The sequence below is a fragment of the Myripristis murdjan genome, chromosome 17 (genome assembly GCF_902150065.1).
Source record: "Myripristis murdjan chromosome 17, fMyrMur1.1, whole genome shotgun sequence".
NCBI lineage: Eukaryota > Metazoa > Chordata > Actinopteri > Holocentriformes > Holocentridae > Myripristis > Myripristis murdjan.
The window spans coordinates 25,666,318-25,687,685 of NC_043996.1; the positions used below are offsets into that span (position 1 = coordinate 25,666,318).

The window sequence follows — 21,368 nt, forward strand, 5'->3', positions numbered from 1 at the left end:
TAGTGGTACCTTGTAGCTTTAAGTGATAAATGATTAAACTAAAATAACTGACTCACCTCCACCGCGCGGATCAATAAACACAGGCCAATCGCTGTTTTAAATGGCAGAGCGTCTGCCGCGCCCTGATTGGCTGGTTACCTGGGGTGAGCTTGCAGTGATTGGGCAGCTGGTCGATGCCCTCCTTCAGCAGCACCGGGATGAGGACGTCGTAATTGGGCATCTCGCTGGACGGGCAGAGTTAGGGAGCGGGTGGGAAACGAGACAGCGTGTTTGGTGAGGAGACAAAAAAAAAAGAAGAAAAAAGACAACACACAACAAAGAAAAAAAAAAAAAAAACATAAAATCAATATCATCCAAAATTAAAGTCAACAGAATGAGTGAGCCAGGGAATGAGGGGGAATAAGGGAGAGGGCTTAAGGGGGATGAAGCATTGTAGTGTCGCCGAGGAGGGACTGCAAAGTGAAATGAGGGGTTTTGTTCAGGCTTCACTTACCAGTAAGTCTGTTTGAGAATGAGACTCTTCTCTTCGATCCAAGCCCTCTTGCTCTCCGTGCTCATCCCTTTCCCTGCGTCGACCACAGCGGGAGGGAAATCTATTGCAAAGGGCCGAAAAAAAAAAATATATATATATATTTCAAAATGGGTCTGTGTGAGTGTTTGAGCATTCACACGGCCTCACATTTGTTGGCTGAAGGTTCAAAGACACTTCAAAGACCATGAAATATTCAAGAATTAGAGTTGCACAATTAATCGCATGCAGCTGCGTCTCGATTTTAATTTCCACATTGAACAACCGCCGAATTCAAAAGACACTCAAACACTTAATGTAATTTCTAACGCCCACCGAGGTTGAAATTAGTCAAGATGTTGCAAGATGCATGAAGAGCAATTACATAATCTCGTTTCCCAGATCAAGAATAATAATCGTCGTAACAATATATTTCAACTTATTATTTAGTATTTAAATATCACATGCTTAATTACGGAATATAGTGATCCATTTCAGCCCTACGAGAATTTGCTCATCGTTAACCTGTCTGATTAAATAATGGTCACATAAAAAAAAAAAAAAGAAAAAGAAAAAGAAAAAAGAAAAAAACGTTGAGAAAAACATTTCCAGACCAGACCTCAGATCAATGCAAATTTCCCCACCAAGCCCCTGGTCTAATTGACTCTTATTAAAGCATACCTCAAATCGTGAATAAGGCACGAATACTAATAAGTCCAGGACGCATTTATTTCATGTGGTGTCTGTGTAGTGTTGGTGAGTGCATGTCTAATCAGTGCTGTGAGCAGCCATGGTGAGGGAGGAGGAGGGTGCCTATAGGATGTCCAAATTTCTTACTAGAGGTATTTTATGATGGATTTAACATTAGGATTAATATGACCGAGTGACTATTTCTGTTGTTTTATGTCCCTTTACCACCACAGGAACCTGTCCCACTTTTTTTTGCCCTTGTGGTTGAGTTCCTGGGCCCCAAAACGGCCGATCAGGCTCCTGGAAGCCACTGGGGTTGATTTTTAGCGCTGAACTTCCCCACCTTTGCGGTTTTTAAAAGACAGGAGCGAGAAACCGCAAACAGAAACTATTGAAATTATTGTTTGATCAAAAGATGTTTTGGCGAGTAACTGGCACAAGAGCTTTAGGGTACAGTGGTCCCTCGTTTATCGCGGGAGTTACGTTCTAAAAATAACCCGCAATAGGCGAAATCCGCGAAGTAGTCAGCTTTATTTTTTACAGTTATTATAGATGTTTTAAGGCTGTAAAACCCCTCACTACACACTTTATACACTTTTCTCAGACAGGCATTAACATTTTCTCACTTTTCTCTCTTGTTTAAACACTCTCAAAGTTCAAACCTTCGTAGAAAAATAATTCCAGTGTTATAGAATGAACGCATTCTGTACTGTACAGGAGACACGGCACGGAGGAGATTGATTGACAATGGGCTACAGTCCCTTAGCCAATCAGGATGCAGAACACAATGCGCTGTTTAAAAAAAAAAAAAAAAAAAAAAAAAAGCAAAGTTGAACTAAAAAAAATCCGCAAAACTGCAAGGCCGCGAAAGGTGAACCGCGTTATAGCGAGGGACGACTGTATTCACTTTTTTTTTTTTCTTTTTTTTTTTTTTTTAAATCACAGAAACCCTCTTCCAAGAATCAGAAACCAGGCCCCTCAACTTTTTGGTGCAGAAGGGGCACTTGTTATCCCTGTGTATCTGCCCTTTTGTATTTTGAATGTTTTGGAGTGGTATATTGGCTGGCATGGTTACCATAACCTTGGTTCATATCCCTTTGTTACCCTTTCATGCACACGCAGTTTAGCTGTTAACATTTCAGTTTTTAAAAAAGGCATAAAGAATTTCGTTGCAATTGGTTTTCAATGACTTTTCCGTGACATCTCCATAAATTTCCTTCACTAAAAAGAAACTATTTTTATGAGTTGCAACTGAAAAGCCATGTTTTAAATTTCATGTGTTATGAAAGGCAGTCTACATTTCAAATACAGCATAGGAGACTCTCTAGAACAAATGAATAACATGTATATACTTAGATTAGTGTTTTTCATTCTTCAGTTCCAGTCTAAGTTCAAACAACACAATTTGCAACTGGTTTCCATTATTTTTCCAGGCCAGAAAGTTTATCTGATTAAACTGTATTGTCCTGGTTGTTTTATGACTGAATCAATCCCAGATTTAGATCTTTGACTTCCTTGTTTATTTGCTGCATAGCACTTTATTCCACTGCTTTGACAAGGTCTCTATAAATAAAGGTCATTATTATTATTATTACCTGCTTTAACACCCTCCTCCCGCTTTCCTCTCACATCCCAGCTGTGCTTCTATTTAAACAACACAGGGACTAATTTCATCACATCCTGTGTACTAGTACCTATAATTCGTCTGACCACAAAAACCATCAATTTTTCAAACTCCAATTTCAAGAGGCAAATTGAGCAGAACCCCAGTATTTCCACAGCCCAATATTGTTGTGAGGCAACGACAGCATTAATATTCTACGTTACCTTGTCCAGGTGGGGTCAGGCACACTGCCTGGCTCAGCGCTGCCAGGACGCTCTGCTCGGCCAAGCCTATCCTCAGCTTCCCCGCCAGGGACCTGTCAATCAAAACCACAAGACCAGCAGCGGACAATGTGATGCCCAAGAGCACCTGTTATCCATGACGACGGCTACATGCTTCAACAGACAGACAGGCGTGTGTGTGTGTGTGTGTACATACACATGCATTTGTGTGTGTGCGTGTGAGCATGTGCGTCATTTTACCTGACTATGTAGCGGGCCTCCGAGAAGCGGCACGCCACAAAGAGGCCTTTGATGATGTCGATTTTCTTATTCATGGCCTGAGGCAGCCAAGAGGAAATTGAGATTCACAGAGGAAGAGTGAGAAGACACAGAATGTAAAAAGAGCGAGGTCACCAGCGAGCACACAACTCCATGTTAAAACCAGAGTAAAGGGAAAAAAAAAAAACAGCAGTACAGAAGGAAAGGACTTGATTTCTCACAAAATTTGAGCCAGCTTACAACTTACTTCAAAACTGAAAAATGACCCTACTATCTCTCCTCTGCGCTAGACAAATAAACTAACATTTTCTATTGACCACACACACACTCACAAACATTATCTTTCTTTTCCCTCCCCGACCCCAATTTTAAGAGGCAAATTGACTGAAAACATTATTTTCCCGGAGTCCGCTGTCCTCTAATGAAAATGTTAGTGCGCGGCTCACCGAGTTCCCACTCATGTTGGCAATTTCCTTCAATTTGCTGAACACGCCCCCTGCCGTCAGGTTGGCGGGCTGGAACATCATGCGCTGGTTGCTACGGGAACTCTCTGCCACCAGGCCCAAATCCCCTTTCTCCTGCGCCTCTGCCTTGATTTTGTCCAATTGTCGCCCTGGCAACAAGACGGAGATAAATATAAACTCTGGTAAATACCAGCCACCTCACCGGCTGATGAGCAAAGAAGGGAAAGGGGTTGGTAATTAGGCTGGGAATGTGTGAGCAAGTGTTTGGGTGCAAAAGTATGTGTGTGTGTGTGTGTGTGTGTGTGTGTGTGTGTGTCCATTACCAGTTGCTTGGGCAACAGCCTTCATCAGCACCGTCTCTCCCACCCCCAGCTCCAACCCCAGGTAGGCCGGACCGAGCTGGTTCAAACACAAGTACACACAGCACAGCAGGTCGCCTGGAGAAGGAATGAAAACACACACATGCGCACGCACACACACACACACAAGTGCATATATGTTAATACACAACATACAGGCAAACACCAACTCATTATCAGACACAGCAACTGAAACACATGCAGACACATAAAAACAGATGAACAGCAACACAGAGGCAAAGACACACACACACACACACACACACCGTCAAATAAAGTGCACAGACACACAAACACAAATGCAGGCAGACACCTACATACTGTACACACACACACACACACACGCAAACATAAGAACACATTAAAACACAGACAGCATAAAAATAAATAAATAACCAACACAAACACCCAGACGCACAAAGCATCCCACAGGTACATGCACACACACACACACACCTGCCAACCAACAAACACACACATATACACCAATGAACTCACTCATCCTCCCACTTTTATGTGCAACCTGGCTTCATCATCATCTCCTTGATAGAGTGTCTGGCAGCCAGCTGCCTGTGTAGGTACATCAGCATGCATTATAGCCGAGATAAAATACCATTTACCTGGAGAGAGCAGCAGCACGGAGCGGAGCAGGTTCGACAGCGTCTCAATGTTTCTCAGCCTAGGAAATGACAACGGGATCGCGCTTTGAGACAAGGAAGACGAGTTAAATGAATTTTAAAGCCATCCTGTAAATACTCTGGTGGTGGGAAATGAGATTTGTCTGGCGGTTTTAATAGGAAATGGAAGCAGGGGAGGTAGTCAGAGAGTTCATTTCTGAAACGCTGTGTGTCAATTAGAGTGGGTCAGAAGGGGGACAAGTCATTAACAGGAAGTTTGTCATTCAATATCTCCAAAATATTAAAGATGCAATCTGTAGATGTGATTTCAATTTGTCAGCCAGGAACCTAAGTCACAAATTGTCAGGTAAAACCTGTGAACAATGCTCCCCATCGTGGCCCTGATGTGAAAAAAAAGAAAAGAAAAAGAAATCTATGACTTCTCCCTGATTGTCCGATGTCTGTGATATTGAGCGTGACTCTTCGGGTCCTGCTGGCCTGGTGGTGATGCTGTGGTGGGCCAACTAGGATTTCATTTAAAATGCCAAACACCTTTTCTCAAAATCCATTAGTCCCCTAAGTTTTTACACAAAGCAGGAGATTCAGAAAATGTATGAAATGGACCGACATATGGACGAACAGAGTCCAGTTCATAGTCCCTTCCCAGACGGGAGGCCAGAACTGTTAATCTCCCTGATTTCTTTTCTGGTTGCTTTTCAGCTGAGAAAAATCATAAAAGGCTAACCAGTCTGGTTAATCAATTTCCCCGACTTTCCCGCTCTAGAATACACTTCTCTAAATTGATATTACAGAAATGCCCAGCGGGAAGCTTCTATGGTAACTAGTGAATTTTTACTGTGCTCCATATCCTTCTATTACAGTAGCAGGCACTTTCTCCCAAACGGTGAATACCTCATTTTGGAAGAAAAAAAAAAAAAAAAAAAAAAAAAAAAAACACTTGATGGAGAGCTCTTACCTGCCAGAGTCCTCTTCAATCTTCTCAAAGGTGCGTGCCACAGCCAAGTACGGCACTCTGGAGAGGCGATGAGCATGTGGTTAATAGGCGTACAGCTACATTGCCTGAAATGTAAGCCTTGTCATTGAGCTGACTTGGCGACACAGAGCAACTGGCAATTAGTGTAACAGTGGTAGAAGCTCAGTTTCCTACAACATCGGCGCTACGAGCATCCAGCAGCGGGGAGGTAAAAGGTCAGAGATGCTGCAGCCTGACAACAGATTTCTCAGCAAAGTTCCTGCGTCCCTACAGTATGTACAGTATCGAGATATATAAAGTTTGACACTCAAAAAAAATAGATTATCCACCATATGGTTAAAGAGCAAATACCATCAGAGTTTACAGAAGAGTCTTGCTGAGAAAACCCTGACATTTAAATGCATTTAAATTTTCTTTTATCATTTTAATTACAGTACAGTCTTACATATAAATCTCCAGCTACCCAAGGTTATACCTGGAAAATAAGCCCCTCTGTAACTAATACAATTCTGGCCATGCCGGAGTCAGTCCAGGGTCAAGCAGGACTTATAAATCAAATCATCCTTGCCGTTTGTTTTTTCATGTTTTTGGAGAATCAAGACAGGCGCCGTTTGCCACAGAGGACGATAAACGTGCCAGACAAAGTTAAGACAAAGCACAGGACGGTATTTGAAATTCAATTCGGTGATTTCTGTGATTGACATCTCATCCAACGCTCTCCGGATGCAGTGAACTCCAAGGATGTTGGAACAAATGCGAAGAACGGTGGTCAGCAATGTTCCTACCATGGCCTTGATGTAAAATTCTATGATTTTTCCATGACTTTGCATAAATATGTCGAGCGCTTCCCTGACCTGAAATTTCCAATCCTGCCTGGTTTCTTAATGTTAATTTCCAACTCAGAAAAGTTAAAAAAAAAAGGAACAAAGTCTCTAAACTCTCAACTGCTGAAATGCTGCTCGTGTTCATGTGTGATTTTGTCAACGAAGGTGGACATCTCCTTTTGGTGGAGGGCTGTTTTGGATTAAATTAGTAATTAGTAAATGAGTAATGGTAATGAATCTGACATTTTTCTTCATATTTTTATATTTATTGTTTATATAGATACTTTATATTTATTATACATATACTACTTATATACAAAGGCTGTTTATTTATATTTATTATATATATACTATTTATATTTACATACGCTGTTTGTACTTATTTATATATACTGTTTATAGTTATACATACTGTCTATATTCACACATATTGTTTATATATACTGTTTATACTTACATACCTTATATTCCATATTTACACTTCTTTTTTTACCTTGCTTTATTTATTTACTTAGGCTTATACCGGGACCTGAGTGCTAATTTCGTACCACTAGCATGTAACTGTGAGCTGGTATGACAATAAAGTTCCTTGAATCCTTGAATCCTTGAATCCAATGCTTCATCCTGCTAATAATTAATTTCATTTCAAGTTCAAAAATAAATTAAATCAAATTGTGGCTCAAGGTGCATTATTGTTTACATGGGCAAATGAATACCTCAATAGCTTTTGGGCATCAAGTTTCAGCAGCAAATATTCAACAATATTCTGCTGTGACGGAGGAAAAAGAGGGCGAGGGCGGGTTGTAATGTGAGTTTGTCAGGCCATGGCAGAACACACGAGTGATGGACTGTGTCTCAGTGGGCGTCACGCGCTGGTGAGAACAGACAACACGACAACGGCAGCTCATATCAACCATCAGGGAGGTACGCTTTCCCATTTCTTACACACGCCGGCGCACACACTGATATTATGGAGCAGCAAACGTCTCTGAGAAGGACACACACCCCGGGGGGTCTGAATCTGAGGGCGGCTCTACTGTCCAGGGACATGCCGCCACACAGACAAAGGACTCTGCATCCGGCTTTTGTGAGACAAGTGTGGATGCACTAAGGCCGAGCCTCGGTGGATCTGTTTGCATTGAGAGAAAATGCAGTGTCTGCTGTTAAAAAAAAAGGGGGGGAAGCGCTCAAATACTGATTTCGTCGACGATTACCACGGCAACGATCAAAGCGTTGCAGAGTTCAGGTCAGCCCTAGTAAATATAGTGACCATTTGTTCACTACAATTTGCGATGCGCTGTGTGTATTTTGTAGTGCACTGTGTAGTGATTTCAAACACAGCCCAGGTGAGAGGTGAGTTGGGCTTACTTCTGGCCCCGCCCCCAGCAGGCATGGTCAACAGGGTGGTAGTTTGGCCTGGACGGGTCGTAGTCCGTCGCTGAAGACTTCTCCCTGCAGACGAAGACAAGCAATACGGTAAAAATCGGACTAACTGTGCGGCACGGACACTGACGTAAAGACCAAAATCAGGATAAACACACAAAATGGACATCACACCATGAATGAGACACTTCAAAACATAAACAGTGCCGTGTGAACTTGCTTCAAAAGTGCAGTTTTACTACTTACTTCACACTGGCAGCTGAAGTACAGCAAAGTTCACTTTAGGGAAAATATAGTTTTGTTAACTCAAGTTATTTAAAGAAAGTAGTTTGAACTCTTTGTAAAATCTGATCTTACTGTTATATAATACAAAAAAAGCCCTCACAGGGCTGTGAAATATGCCACTGATTAGGATGCTGAAAAAAAAGAAAGGTTTATCTGAAATAAAGTGGAAGGGGCGCTCACTGTTAATAATGCCCATGCTCTGACAGCAGCTGCTAGAGACAAACAAGTAACTATACAGGTTCATGGTGAGGTTTTCTCAGCCTTTACAGGTTTGGTACCCAATGCAGTCATCAAGGACCTTCTGTCCTGCAAGGTTTTGTTCCAGCTCAATTCTTGAGCACCTGATTTGTTGGATTAATGCTGATTGATTGGTCTGTAGAAACATATCTACCTAAACAAGGCAGGCATGAAAGCATTTAACAGGATCAGGTGCGCAGGTGCGACTACAGTTGGACCAACAGACCTGAAGGACAGGAGCTCCTTGACGACTGAAATGTGAACCACTCCTGTAGAGGACCTAAAACCATCAACTCAAGTCCGTCCCTGCTACGTTTTCAAAGGAGGCAGCAACAAAACTGAAGTGAAATGAAATCAAAGTGATGGAAAAGTGGGCAAAAGAAAGGGATGGGAAAAAATGCAATTACTCCCTTCTCTCATAGCCAACATTAGCTGGTAGCTGAAACAACTATCGTGACCAAATTAACCAACTACTACAATGAGTCGAACAGCGTGAAGTGAAACCACTACTTCCTGGCTGTAAGACACGTGTGTCTGATATGATTTGACTGCTGTGGAGTTATAATAATAATCAAGTGATACATAAATAGATTGTCTGTTCCCTGTCTCTCTGCCAAACAGACCAGGGAGTCATCTGCCATGTAAACATGCAAAACTGGCAAACAGCTTCCAGGCAGAAAGTCAGTAAAGTAGAAAATATGGAGCCCTTCCATGATGAACACCGTGTCATTAGAGATGTGTTTCAGGGCTGAACAATTAATTGAAATATTATGAAAATTACAATATGGCCAAGTGAAATATCCATATTGCAGGGGGGCTGCAATTTTAAAAATGTGTGACACAATATAATGATAAATTAATTATTGTGGTGTTAGAGAGACACCCTGGTCTAGAAACTGTATTTTCCAGATGTAAAAAAACGTGTTTGTTTGGTACAGACCCTAGCAAAAATCAAAATAATTTTAATATTTTTATCAGTTAAATTTAGTATTATGATGCAGACATGATCATTGCTACTAAAATCATGATTCATATTGCAATTGCAATACTTAATCGCATTATAATTTCTTTAAAATATATTGTTCAGCCCTTATGTGTTTCATCACAAAGTTCCCCACACGTCACATTTTGGTCGACTGTCGTAAGTCCAACATTACTGACATTATCAATCAAGCTAATGAAGGAATCTTCACCTATTTCAGGAGATAATTAAGCAAATAACAGGTGAAATCAAACACCATAACACTACAGTCGTCAAGAAATATCCACGTCTCTTATATTTGTCCTTGTCGCTCATTTTCAGCTTTGCAGTATGACTTCTGCATCTGTTTGGTGTACAGTTGTCCCTCGCTATAACGCAGTTCACCTTTCGCGGCCTCGCAGTTTCGCAGATTTTTTTTGTGTGCAAATTTGCATGCTTTTTTTTTTTTTTTTTTTTTACAGCGCATTGTGTTCTGCATCCTGATTGGCTAAGGGACTGTAGACCATTGCCAATCAATCTCCTCCGTGCCGTGTCTCCTGTACAGTACAGAATGCGTTCATTCTATAATACTGGACTTATTTTTCTACAAAGGTTTGAACTTTGGGTGTTTAACTTTGAGAGTGTTTAAACAAGAGAGAAAAGTGAGAAAATGTTAATGCCTGTCTGAGAAAAGTGTATACAGTGTGTAGTGAGGGGTTTTACAGCCTTAAAACATCTATAATAATTGTAAAAAATAAAGCTGACTACTTCGCGGATTTCGCCTATTGCGGGTTATTTTTAGAACGTAACTCCCGCGATAAACGAGGGACCACTGTATCTAGAATCAAGATTTCTCATAACGGGACACCCGACATAGAAGAGAGTTCAGGTGGTGCTTCCTGGTGGCAGGACGGCTGGGCGGCGTGCAGCCCAGACATAACGTAGCAGAACATTTATATAAAAAAGGAAAGGGTGGGAATCTGAACAACGTTTTGCTATTTGCAAAGTTTTGTACGCCAAGAAGGCCTTTTGTGCGTTTAATGTTACAAAACAAGCCCAAACTACTGCTGCTGCCGTTCAACATAACAAATCAACATAACCATGTGGACGGATGTGCAAGTCAGCCAGTGACAGCGCCCCCTGGAGGCAGTTGGAGTTCTGTGTCTACTTTAAGGACTGAGGGAAAGACACACATGCAGGTTTGGCTGATCAAGCCTGACCTCTTCTCTTTTTGCCTTACCCTTTCTTGTCCTTGCTCTCCTCTCCATCCTTCTTCTCCACACTGGTCTTTTTCTCTCCAGTGTTCTTCTCCTCTGGTTTCTCCATCTTCACTGCAGCTTTCCTGGGAGCTATTCAAAGAACAATAAATAAATAAATAAATAAATTAAATAAAAGGGAGGTGAGAGTGGACCAGAGGGGTGCGGGGAGCAATATTTGCCGTCTTCCCTAACTGATAAAAGCATAGCACATTTACGGACACACTTTTTTTTTTTTGTGCAAGCACAGAGCTATGCAAATTCCTCCTCACCAAAGAAACTGCTGATGGGAGCTTTTTTGGCCGGCTCCTTATCTTTCTGCTCTTTTGCTTCTTTCTGCTCTTTTGCCGTTTGACTTTTCGGGCTCTCTTTTCCTTTGCGCGTGTCCTTTTCAACCGCCGCCTCCTTGGCAGCGACAGGGCCTTTCTCATCACCTGTCCTCCCCTTGGCTTCATTTTTCTTTTCCACCCCCTCAGCTTTCTTCCCCTTCTCATCAGAGCCCTCGTCCTCCACCTGCTCCTCCTTCAAGGCCTTCCCTCCATCCGCTTTCTTCTCCTCCTCCTCTGGCCTGTTTGCTTCGGTCACTGGCTTTTCAGCTCTTTCTTCCTTTGCCCCCTCTTCCATGGCTTCGTCAGTGTTCCCTACACAGGGGGAGAGAGAAAGAAAGTGGAGTCATTGAAGAGATAAATGCCAGTGGATCCACTGAGGGCAACCCAGGGTTTGTGTGAGCTCATGTTTGAAGATCGTTTTCAACATAACAGCATTCTCCGATAAATGGCAGAGGTTATTCTTTTCAGCTTTTTTTTTTTTTTTTCTCTTCCCGGAGAGACAGAGTCAAATAAGAAAGAACAGACTACTGACAGACTTGTAGCACTTGTATCACCGAGTCCCGGCAGACGCAGCTCGGTCGTGATACCGTCCAGGAGAGGGGGGCCACACAGGAAAACAAGTTTCTCATCCAAGTGCCAAAAAGTCAGCATGGGTAATGGATTCTAAGAACCCGCCATCACATTTCATTTCATGTATTTCACCGGCCAAAAAGAAAGAAAGAAAAAAAAAAAAGAAGAAACACACAGCGGTATTGGAGAGATACAAACCATGATGGACTAAAAAACTATGTTGAAAAAAAAAAAAAAACTGCTTCTGCACACTCACATGCTCAACATAAGTCAAGTTAACTGAATGTTTTTTTTTTCCCCCTCAGTTTTGCCCTGAGGAAGACACTGCTTGTCGGAGCACTAGCTTAAAAATAAACCAGCGATGCGTCAAGGTTCAGTCTGCAGCAACCTTCCTCAGCATCGACGAGACAGACTTGCCAGGCAAAGATTAAATTTACCAGCACTTGCCCAGTGGCCGGTGTCAATTTCCCAGTTTCTTCTCACAGCACCGAATAGTTTTTTTTTTTTTTTTTTTAAGCCTCTAACATGCTGCTCTTATTTGTCCAGGATAAAAAAAAAAAATAGCAGGAAAATAGCAAAGGCAGTGGAAGCAAACCGTTATCAGAGAACATGGGTCCAACAATTTTGATTTCAACATCCAGAGTTTTTCTCCCCCCAAACCTCATTTTTTCCCCTACAATCTGACTGTCAACAAGACCATTTTCCACTTTGCAGACCAGAACAGAAATCTCTGCGAGTCAAGCCTTGCCTGTAGTTAGGATTCCTACATATTTTCCATTTCAAAATCCCCACACTTTTTCTTTCATTTCCTCATTAAATTTTGAGGATTTGGTCAGTGTTGAGTGAGATGATTTCGTGGAAGTCACGCTTTGTGACAACGTGACCGCCAGTTAGACCTCAATACACAGCTGAAGATTACGCTTTACAGAAAATAAATAACATGATAAGGGGACCAACAATGAGTCTTGCACTTCACAAAAAAAAAAAAAAACGGAAGGCTGCACAATTAATTTTGTACTATGATAACTTGCAACTTTAGGTTTAGCAATTAATAAGCACAGAAGACTGGCCTATCAGTACAAAAGCCTTTCATTTCATTTAAAACGTTTGCTGCTGTTAAAAACAGTCGAGATGTTGATAAAAGACGGTAAAAGCGCAGTGAAATTAATTTCCCCCAAAATAAGACTCCAATAGTCAGTGTTAATATTCACAATCGCAATATCTACAAAATAACATACTTTGAGCTTTTGCTTGTCGCATCACTTGGCAAACAACAAATCGATGAGGTTTAGTTTCTCTCGTCTTTAACACAAATGTTTCCAGAGTGTCTGTGCCAAGTCTAAGATGTTGATAGAAGACGCTACGAGGGCAGTGAAATTATTTTTTCCACCCAAACTTTAACAATCAGTATTAATGTTCATGATTACAGCTTGTTTGAAGTGTCTGCGATGCCTTTTTTTATTGTTAAAAACTAGGGTTGTTTACTGTGAGCTACACAGATACATCACTTTTAAATAATGTGTTGTTGAATTTTAGTTTCTTCTTCTTCTATTTCCAGACACTGTGCAATTTCCAAACTTTTCAAGAGCTGGAAGTGTTACAGTTAAGCCGGGGTGAGGCCTTACCACGGCTGCTGGTGCTGCTCTCCATGCGGGGACGCTTGTTTTGTTGACCCTGCACCTCCTTGGCCTCAGCCTCGTCTTTCTGGCTTTCGCTGCCGCTCCTGCTCTCCTCCAGCTTCCTCTTGGGAAACATCTTCCTGGCTGCAGACATCAGGACAGAGGCATTACAAAAAAATAAATATATAAACAAATGAATGAATAGAGAAAATAACTAGTGAGAGGCATCCCCAACTGAAATCACGGAGTCATCAAACAGAAAGAGAATCTGAAGATGAAAACAGGACGAGCTGCTCTCTTACTGCAAATTTGGGGCAAAGAAAAAAAGAGAATCGCAGATACGTACTTTACAAATGAAAACACTAATTCCATCCTGAAAGATGTAATGCAGCAAAGCAGCTTAAGATTCCAGTGTAATTTCTCCTTTAATTTTATGCAGTGGAGGTGCTCGGGGGTAATTTTAGTTTCGGTTCAAGATCCACCTCCATTCTGGTCCCACTAAAAGGTCCTAGTGCAGGTGGAGAGCAGTGCTGATGTTTTTCCTGAGATATTGTGAAGGAAAAAAAAAAAAATCACCTCCACATTTTAAAACTGCACTTTTTTTGGTTAAGTTACACTGTTATTTTAGTGTCCTGTCTTCCCTTGCAGTGCTGGTAGGACTCCAACTGTCTCACTGCACCACGGCTGAATGCAAACAGAGGAAACACTGCAGTCATCAAACTCAAAGAGAATGGGATGATGAAAAGAAAATGAGCCATTTCTGTGCTGCAGGAGTGGGATAAAGGAAACAAAGTGAAAGCAGATACTTCCCTAATAAAAAACACTTCTGCAATTTTGAAAACGGTGAGGCTAAGCAGCTTATATTCACATATTCTTGATTTCTGATGTGGCGTGCTTTGAAACATAAACCCCCACGATGCACAAAATGTTAAGATTCACCTCCGTTGCACCGAGATACCTGGACCCTCCCTTTGCATGTTTCAAGTCTCAGTTCTTTCAAAGTTCTCTTTCTTTCCATCTATATCTCTCCTTCACAACTAAAGGTGGTTTACCAGATTAAAAAAATCAACTCGGTTTCCCCCTGGAGTCACTTGGCATTTCTATTTTATGCAAAATGCCACTTGATTAGGTATTTTTACACAGATCAAATACAGCAGATGGTAAACTAATTGACAAGCTACAACAGTATTTCATTACCCTAACCTTCTACGGCGAAATGTTTAACGTGTAATGTGCAAAGTGCTGTTATCGAATAAAAACGACTCCATTTGTTTGGTGTTTCACTGAGGAAAGCCACCAAAGGCTGGATAACAAAAAGGGACAACATAAACACTGACAGTCAGCTACAATAAAATGAAAACTTGCACTGCAATTCTACTGTGACCCAGTCAGCAGAAACAAAACAGTGCAAGGCTATGTAGCAATAATATTATCATCATAATGCGCTAGAAAAACAACAACACAGGCTTCGAAATGTTCAAAGTAGACGAGATAAATAGTGCAATTCAATCTAGTCCAGTGGTTCTCAATCTGGTGGCCACGACCCTTCACAGAATCAAAATTTAAGACGGGACAGGGCTGCACAAGTTATTTCTACCGTATCAATTTCTTATGCATTATATCATTGGGATAAATTATTTTTCTTGCTGTTTGTAGCCAAAAAGCTTCTGCTTATGATCAATCGGCTAAAATGGAATGAGATGGAAATATCATTCAGGTCAAAGTTCAAAGTTGTGTTATCCGTGCAACATGGGGCTGTTTTGTTTTGGGGGCTGTGCGCAGACAAGGCTGAGAGCCACTGGACTGAGACCAGACACCGACCGGTCTTGCGTTTGGGGATCCCAGAGGGGGAGATGGAGGTGGGGGTGCCGGGGGTCCCTGATGTAGCCGAAGAGGCCGGGGTCATCGGGGTGGCTGGAGTCGCCGGGGAGGTCGACGTGGCTGGGGCAGGTGGAGGAGACAAGGGGGTCGGAACGGCCTTGAACACATCATCCTATTGGAGGGGGGGGGGGCAAACAAACAAACAAACAATAAAGCAGCAGCAATGGTTATCACCATGATGAGGAAACATTCAGCAAAAAAAAACATTGAGGCTACAAGATTACGGCTAAAATTACTGCTCATAATGTTTACCATGATTTGAGGTAGAAAATTACTGCTCATTCTACAAATTACACCCACATCTTGACTATTTCAGTGCACAGCGGACATGATTGGAAGTGAAATATTCCTCAGTATTCTCATCCAATATTCCAGCATTTGTAAATTGTGTAAACTATAATGACAGTATGTAATTGGCTACAAAATTATTTGTGTACCATGACCAGAAACTGAGTACAGAAAGGCAGAAACACTACGGAATAATCTCCAAATATAAAAACGCTGGGGCAGACTAAAGGTAGAAGAGAATAAAGGTTACAGAGGAAGATTTGGGACTAGAAGGTTATGGCGGTGAATTACGGCTCTGACTAACAATTATTTTAATTGCTGATTAATCTACTGATGATTGTTTTAGGCTTTTTTCCATTAATCAGTTAGGCATGCAGCATTATACTGACATTCAGTATATCGCAGTACAAAAAAATGAGCCAATGGGTACTGTGAGAAACAAAAATAAACTATTTTATTTTCTATATTTTATTCTACCACATTGGAAATTATAGTTTGGGTAAGAAATGTGAATTAATACAGTTGTTTTAAGGATAATTTTGTTTCTTTTTACAGTAATATAAAACAGATATTAGGGAATTAGGACCTTTTTTAATTCCTAACACTAATTCTAATCAACATCTTATAACCCAGGAATGTAATACAGCACTTTATGCATTCAATTTTGTTTGGAAAGATAATATTTTTTTTTTTAATCACAAAAATATGCAATAAAAAATATTGATATTTCTAAAAGGAAACAAAGTGATTGTTAATTTTAAGAATCTGGCCTATGCATAGTTTTTTTCTTTCCTAAATTTACGATCGCTCTTTATTAAAACAGAAGTATTTTGTCTCAAATTACTCGATTAAGCCCTTACCGCTGAAGCTTTTACTTAGACCAGCTGCAGTGAGGGGGCAGGGGATCTTCAGAGGGAGACAAAAGGTCAACAGCAGATGCCACACAAATGTGTTATACATCATCTGAAAGCTGACCCTGGAGATTGATTTGAGATGAGGCTCAGCACTGTGTGCCAAGTTTTGGTTCGGCGCCTATTTATTTCTTTATTTATTTAGAGTGTATAAGGTGGAGAACACTATGATAGGAGCATATGGTGGCCAGCCCCATGTCTGTTTATGTGTAACAAGTTGGTTCAGCAATTTTTATGTTTATACCATTTGTTACACAGATTAGGTGCAAAATTTAACCATTTTTGAACACTTGAAAATTAATTAAAAAAAAATAAAAAAATAAATAAATCAAAAATCCCTCCACAACACCACATTAGGACATGAAGACCTTCAGGAACACCACAGAAAAATCCATCCTTTGATCTGGTATCAAAACTTTTTGACATTTTGAGATTTCTGTAACAATCAATTTTCGTCAACTGGATGGCGAACATTCTGTTGTGGAAACTGCTCAGAAACTCCCCTTTATTGTTGATATGACTAGAAAACCATATATCCTCTGGCTGCCCTCTGCCTCTAGTTTATGTTGCTGCCTCTAGGTTGCAACACTTCATGAGGCTGTGATTCTCCTAGAGGTCACAATAGGTCATTTTATACAGACATCAACTTCCAAGAAATGGTCCCATTACGATGAAATGGCTACTATGGGGGCTAACATCATCACATATGAATAAAGATGGGCTCCACAAGAGTCTCAGCTTTCCAGTCAAACCCAATTTATGCAACTGCAAGACTGTTTGGGTCCCAGTCTGCACAAATACATCATTTTACAGCAGGGCAAAAGAATACATTTGGACTGCATGCAAAAATCTGCATGGTTTGTGGCCCAGACTGCATGGAATTAGCATAAAGTGGGCATGTCTGCCAAGGGAAGACCCACGGGTGCCCATAAAACCCATTATCATTCAGATATCTGGAGGTCAGCGGTCAAGGGAGCCCTTTGAAAAAAGCCATGCTTGTTTTTCTCTCGCCAAAATTGAGCCAAACTTTGCAGCGGTATTTAGCCCGCTTGCTATAACCTAGAATGACAGCATGATTTGATATCAATCGATTCCTTAGGCCGGGGTGTTGAACTGGTGCCATGGAGGGCCGAGAGGCTGCAGGTTTTCATTCCAACCAAAAACTCCACCAGGTGAGTTCACTGATGACCTCACCTTAAAGCAGAGAGAGGGGACTCATCAATGAACTCACCTGGTGGAGTTTCTGGTTGGAATGAAAACGTGCAGCCTCTTGGCCCTCCATGACACATGGTTTGACACATGTGCCTCAGGCTGTCTGGTTTCATATGATATCAGTGTATTCACTCCAGCTTTCAAGCTGAGCCCACTACATCCTCTGAAAGACAGTAAGTCAGCCACTGCCGGCGGGCTGTTGGAGCAGCAAGGGGTTAAGCGATAGGATAATCAGTAGAATACTCAATTATTAAAATAATCGACAGCTGCAGGCCTACTTGGCACCTTGCATGATATGCTCTGCCATCAGCACGAGTGTGTGTGAATGTGTGTGAAGGGCTTTGAGTGGTCAGTAGAAAAGCGCTATACAAATGCCATTTTTACCATTTACATGGCAAGTAATTGCATTTTGCTCTGGTCAAGCTGCTCAGTGACAACAGTAGGAGACTGGGCAGCCCCCTGCTGTCAATATGTATGTAACCATATGAATAGGAGTCACAGCTGTCTGGGGGGGAAAAAAAAGTATGCTTTCCAATATCTTCACTGAATGAAGAAATAATGATATGTTTCTGACATGTGACCAGAAAAAGAGGAACAAGGTAAAAAATATTTACCAAGTAGAGAGCTGAGCGACAGCCACAGCCAATAATCAGCGGCTTTCAAAATGTGTCTTAATGGTGGGAAATGCATTCGACATTGTGATTCATCATACAATCAATGTGCCTTTTGTACAGCGCTGTCTTCCCCTATCATTAAGTGAACGGCGGGCTCCACTCCGCCTAGAGGAGCTCCATCATGCCTAAGTGTGCCATTTATATAGTTTACAATGGAGAGTTCTACCATTTTGGGTTCATGTGATGTTTCAGAAACCCTTTCACTGCACAAGAGTATGCATGCATGAAGGGAAAACATACAATATATGTTTAATGTCTATACCTCTCCTCTGCGCCTTTACACTTGTGATGTCTTGTTGCTCTTGCATTGTGTGTTTTTGTACACTGATATGCACTGTGAATTGCCGATTTCTTTCTGCATAAACGTCACTGAGAAATTCAAGTCTAAGCTGTGTACCTCTCGGTGATTAAAGTGACTCCAACGTGAGTGCGCACAAGCTTTTACCTTCTCCTTTTTAGCCGGTGTTTCTTTGTCTCCCTGCCCCTTAGGGGTGACTTGCTCTTTCACGACTGGTGCTTCATCATCGTCGCTGTCTAGGATTTGCCGGCTGCGCTTCACAACCTTCTTGATGGGGGAATCAGCTTCCTGGACGCCGTTCTGCACCTTGAGAGGGCTCTTGACCGGTCTGGAGAGGAGAACGGAGACAAAGTTAAGATGCCATGCAAGTCAAATGAATACAGTCATAATGATGGTCTTTATTTATACAGCCAGTTTGTATAGCCGGTTTTCAGTTTGCTGCCATGCCATCCTCCTCTCTATAACCAGCTTTCAAAAGCGTTGTTACAGGGTGCTTTGCAAAAGGATTAAAAGACACATAAAATCAACAGCAAAAGCAATAAAAGCAAGTAAGAAATATAAAAATCAAGCCAAGAGCCATTAAAGGGAGGTCAAAAATGTAATAAAAGGTCACTACATAAAAGCAAGTCCATAAATGTGAGCTTTATGAAGTAATTCACAAGACGATACAGATTACAGATACTGATCATCAAGGCTTTGAAACAGAGCTCAGACATACTGCCCCCCGGGGCAACAGAAAAACAGAGAGTGTGCTTTTCCTCAGTGTCCCGTCATAAACACCGGCCACAAGAATTTTACTGTGCAACAGACTCCATTGATTCATTAAGACAGTAAAACAAGTGCATGCACAAACAAAGCGGCAAGTGTTATCGGGGATACGACACAAAAATCTGTTTTCAAAATTGACTGTGAAACCCAAAGAGCATTTAGCGGCTGGAGGCCAAAGTTAATTATCACAAGAGGCCATGGGGCACAGAAAAAAAAGTAGTTCCATCATACAGAGGCTCAGGCAGGTCTGAGCTCAGTATCAGGAAGGCACCGAGGGCCACCATTTAATCATATGTTCTCCCACAGACCTTCATTTGAAAGGATTTTTTTTGTAATTATAGGATTTAGTGGAGAACTGCAAGCTCATATAGCCAAATGAATGCATTCTTCCACTCAGGATTATTTCAGAAAGCGCTGCTGAAACTGCGCAATCATTTGATTCACTTTGGGAATTGCAACATGACACCTGCCAGTCAAAGAAACATAGCAGCAACCACCCAAAAAAAAGGGACTTACTCCTTCACCGGCTCATCACTTTTCTTCTTCAAGTCTTTGTCCTTGCTTTTGGGCTGAAAGAAGGATCTGATGGAGGAGGTAAGTAAAACAGGCAGTCAGACACAGGAGACAAAACAGTGCTAGTCCATAAGAGAGTGAGGAGGAATTCACAGATTGCTATGTTAAAATTGGACTTTGGGGTTCAGGTGGCAGACTAGACCACTCAGTTGCTTCCAAACCTTTTTTTTTTTTTTTTAGTGAAATACCCCTTAATACACATGGTGAACCCCACAAACACCCCACTACACCATCTGATAGAGGTTTTCTCCCAGGAACAGTCACTTTTTGTTTCTAACAGGAGGAGTTAAACCTCGACACATATCAGCTTTTCCAGCCTTAATGCCACTGCTAAACCATGTTAACTACAATAACATCGACATGAAACGACTCTAAACTTTGCTGCATCTCCTTTTAGCCACTTTACTCCCCTTTAACAGGTGACAGTTAGCGACGTCAGTAAGCTAACATGCTAGTTGCCAGGCAAACCAAGAAGTAAACGTTCAACATCCGGCTGTCATCCGGCTACTTACGCGATGCTTCTCTGCATGTTGTCTTCAAACTCGTCCTCGTACCGACACTAAACTCAGGAATTAGACTAATTTTTTTTAACAGCAGAAAAGTCCCACATCCACGTACAAATAACACCCGCGCTACAAAATGTGAATATACTTGGAATATTCGGCGCCAAAATGACATCTGAGTCAAAGATTGTGAATGTGGAAGATGACTCACTCGGTAGGCAAGAAAGACGCACTGCAAAGTATGTGATTATATGATCATCAACGAGGAACTTCATTCTATATATACTGCTATAAGTGATATTATATTATTTCTGCGCTGTATCAAATGTTCAATTGATTATATATTGACTATTAGTTTAGTTTAGTTTAGTTTGCATTAGGATGTAATGTTTTGTGTTATGATGTAAGGTTCACCTGTGTGGACCCAAAGAGCAGTATTTGCTACCTTGGTAGTGACTAATGGGGATCCAAATGAATAAATAAATAAATAAATATAATGAAATTTGTCTGTTAATATTCACACATGGGCTTTGTTGTAATAGTTTTAATGGACAGAGACTGCATAATCATCGAAATAAAAATAATAATAAAAAAAAAAAAATCACTCATCCACTCCACTTTAACAATACTTTAAGTTGCTTCAAAATAGATCTAAGATATATTTAATGAAAATATAGATCATGCCATATTTATATGATATATACTGTATATATATAATATATTAGGTCATGTCTCATAGCTTTTCCAATACACTGGCGCTCATTCTGGTACCCGGAAAAATAACAGAGTGATTACTCTTCTTTTTTCTATCTTCCAGAGCTCACTTTCTCCCGGGAAAAAAAGATGTCTACTGAAAAGATAAAGTAACGTCACATCCGCTACTGCCACCTGCTGTGTGGGAGTTGTAATTGCAGACAACAGCTGCTGGTTCTGATGTTGCAAGACTCAGAAAGAAGCCTCTTTTCATGAAATTTTTACACTCTATGTATGAAATGCATCATTTATGCGACTCTTATTATTTTCATGAAGCCTGGAATAGAAGGAGAAGGCAAGACAAACAG

At 41.1% G+C, this 21,368-nt stretch overlaps 1 protein-coding gene across 1 annotated transcript in view; it reads right to left on the reverse strand.

Annotated features, from left to right (window-relative positions):
- lig1 (ligase I, DNA, ATP-dependent) overlaps positions 1-20,474 on the reverse strand; it is a 55,514-nt gene extending 35,040 nt beyond the window's left edge. The window contains exons 1-16 of the mRNA XM_030075048.1: positions 20,317-20,474; positions 19,748-19,813; positions 18,611-18,791; positions 15,021-15,192; positions 13,206-13,343; positions 10,954-11,322; positions 10,666-10,774; positions 7,928-8,011; positions 5,718-5,774; positions 4,745-4,803; positions 4,089-4,202; positions 3,748-3,914; positions 3,284-3,360; positions 3,026-3,117; positions 494-593; positions 139-224 (exon numbers count right to left, since the gene is read on the reverse strand). Of these exons, the coding sequence (XP_029930908.1) occupies positions 139-224; positions 494-593; positions 3,026-3,117; positions 3,284-3,360; positions 3,748-3,914; positions 4,089-4,202; positions 4,745-4,803; positions 5,718-5,774; positions 7,928-8,011; positions 10,666-10,774; positions 10,954-11,322; positions 13,206-13,343; positions 15,021-15,192; positions 18,611-18,791; positions 19,748-19,813; positions 20,317-20,333 (1,888 nt within the window). The 5' untranslated portion in view covers positions 20,334-20,474. The remainder of the gene's footprint in view (positions 1-138; positions 225-493; positions 594-3,025; positions 3,118-3,283; positions 3,361-3,747; positions 3,915-4,088; positions 4,203-4,744; positions 4,804-5,717; positions 5,775-7,927; positions 8,012-10,665; positions 10,775-10,953; positions 11,323-13,205; positions 13,344-15,020; positions 15,193-18,610; positions 18,792-19,747; positions 19,814-20,316) is intronic.
- Positions 20,475-21,368: the final 894 nt, after the last annotated feature.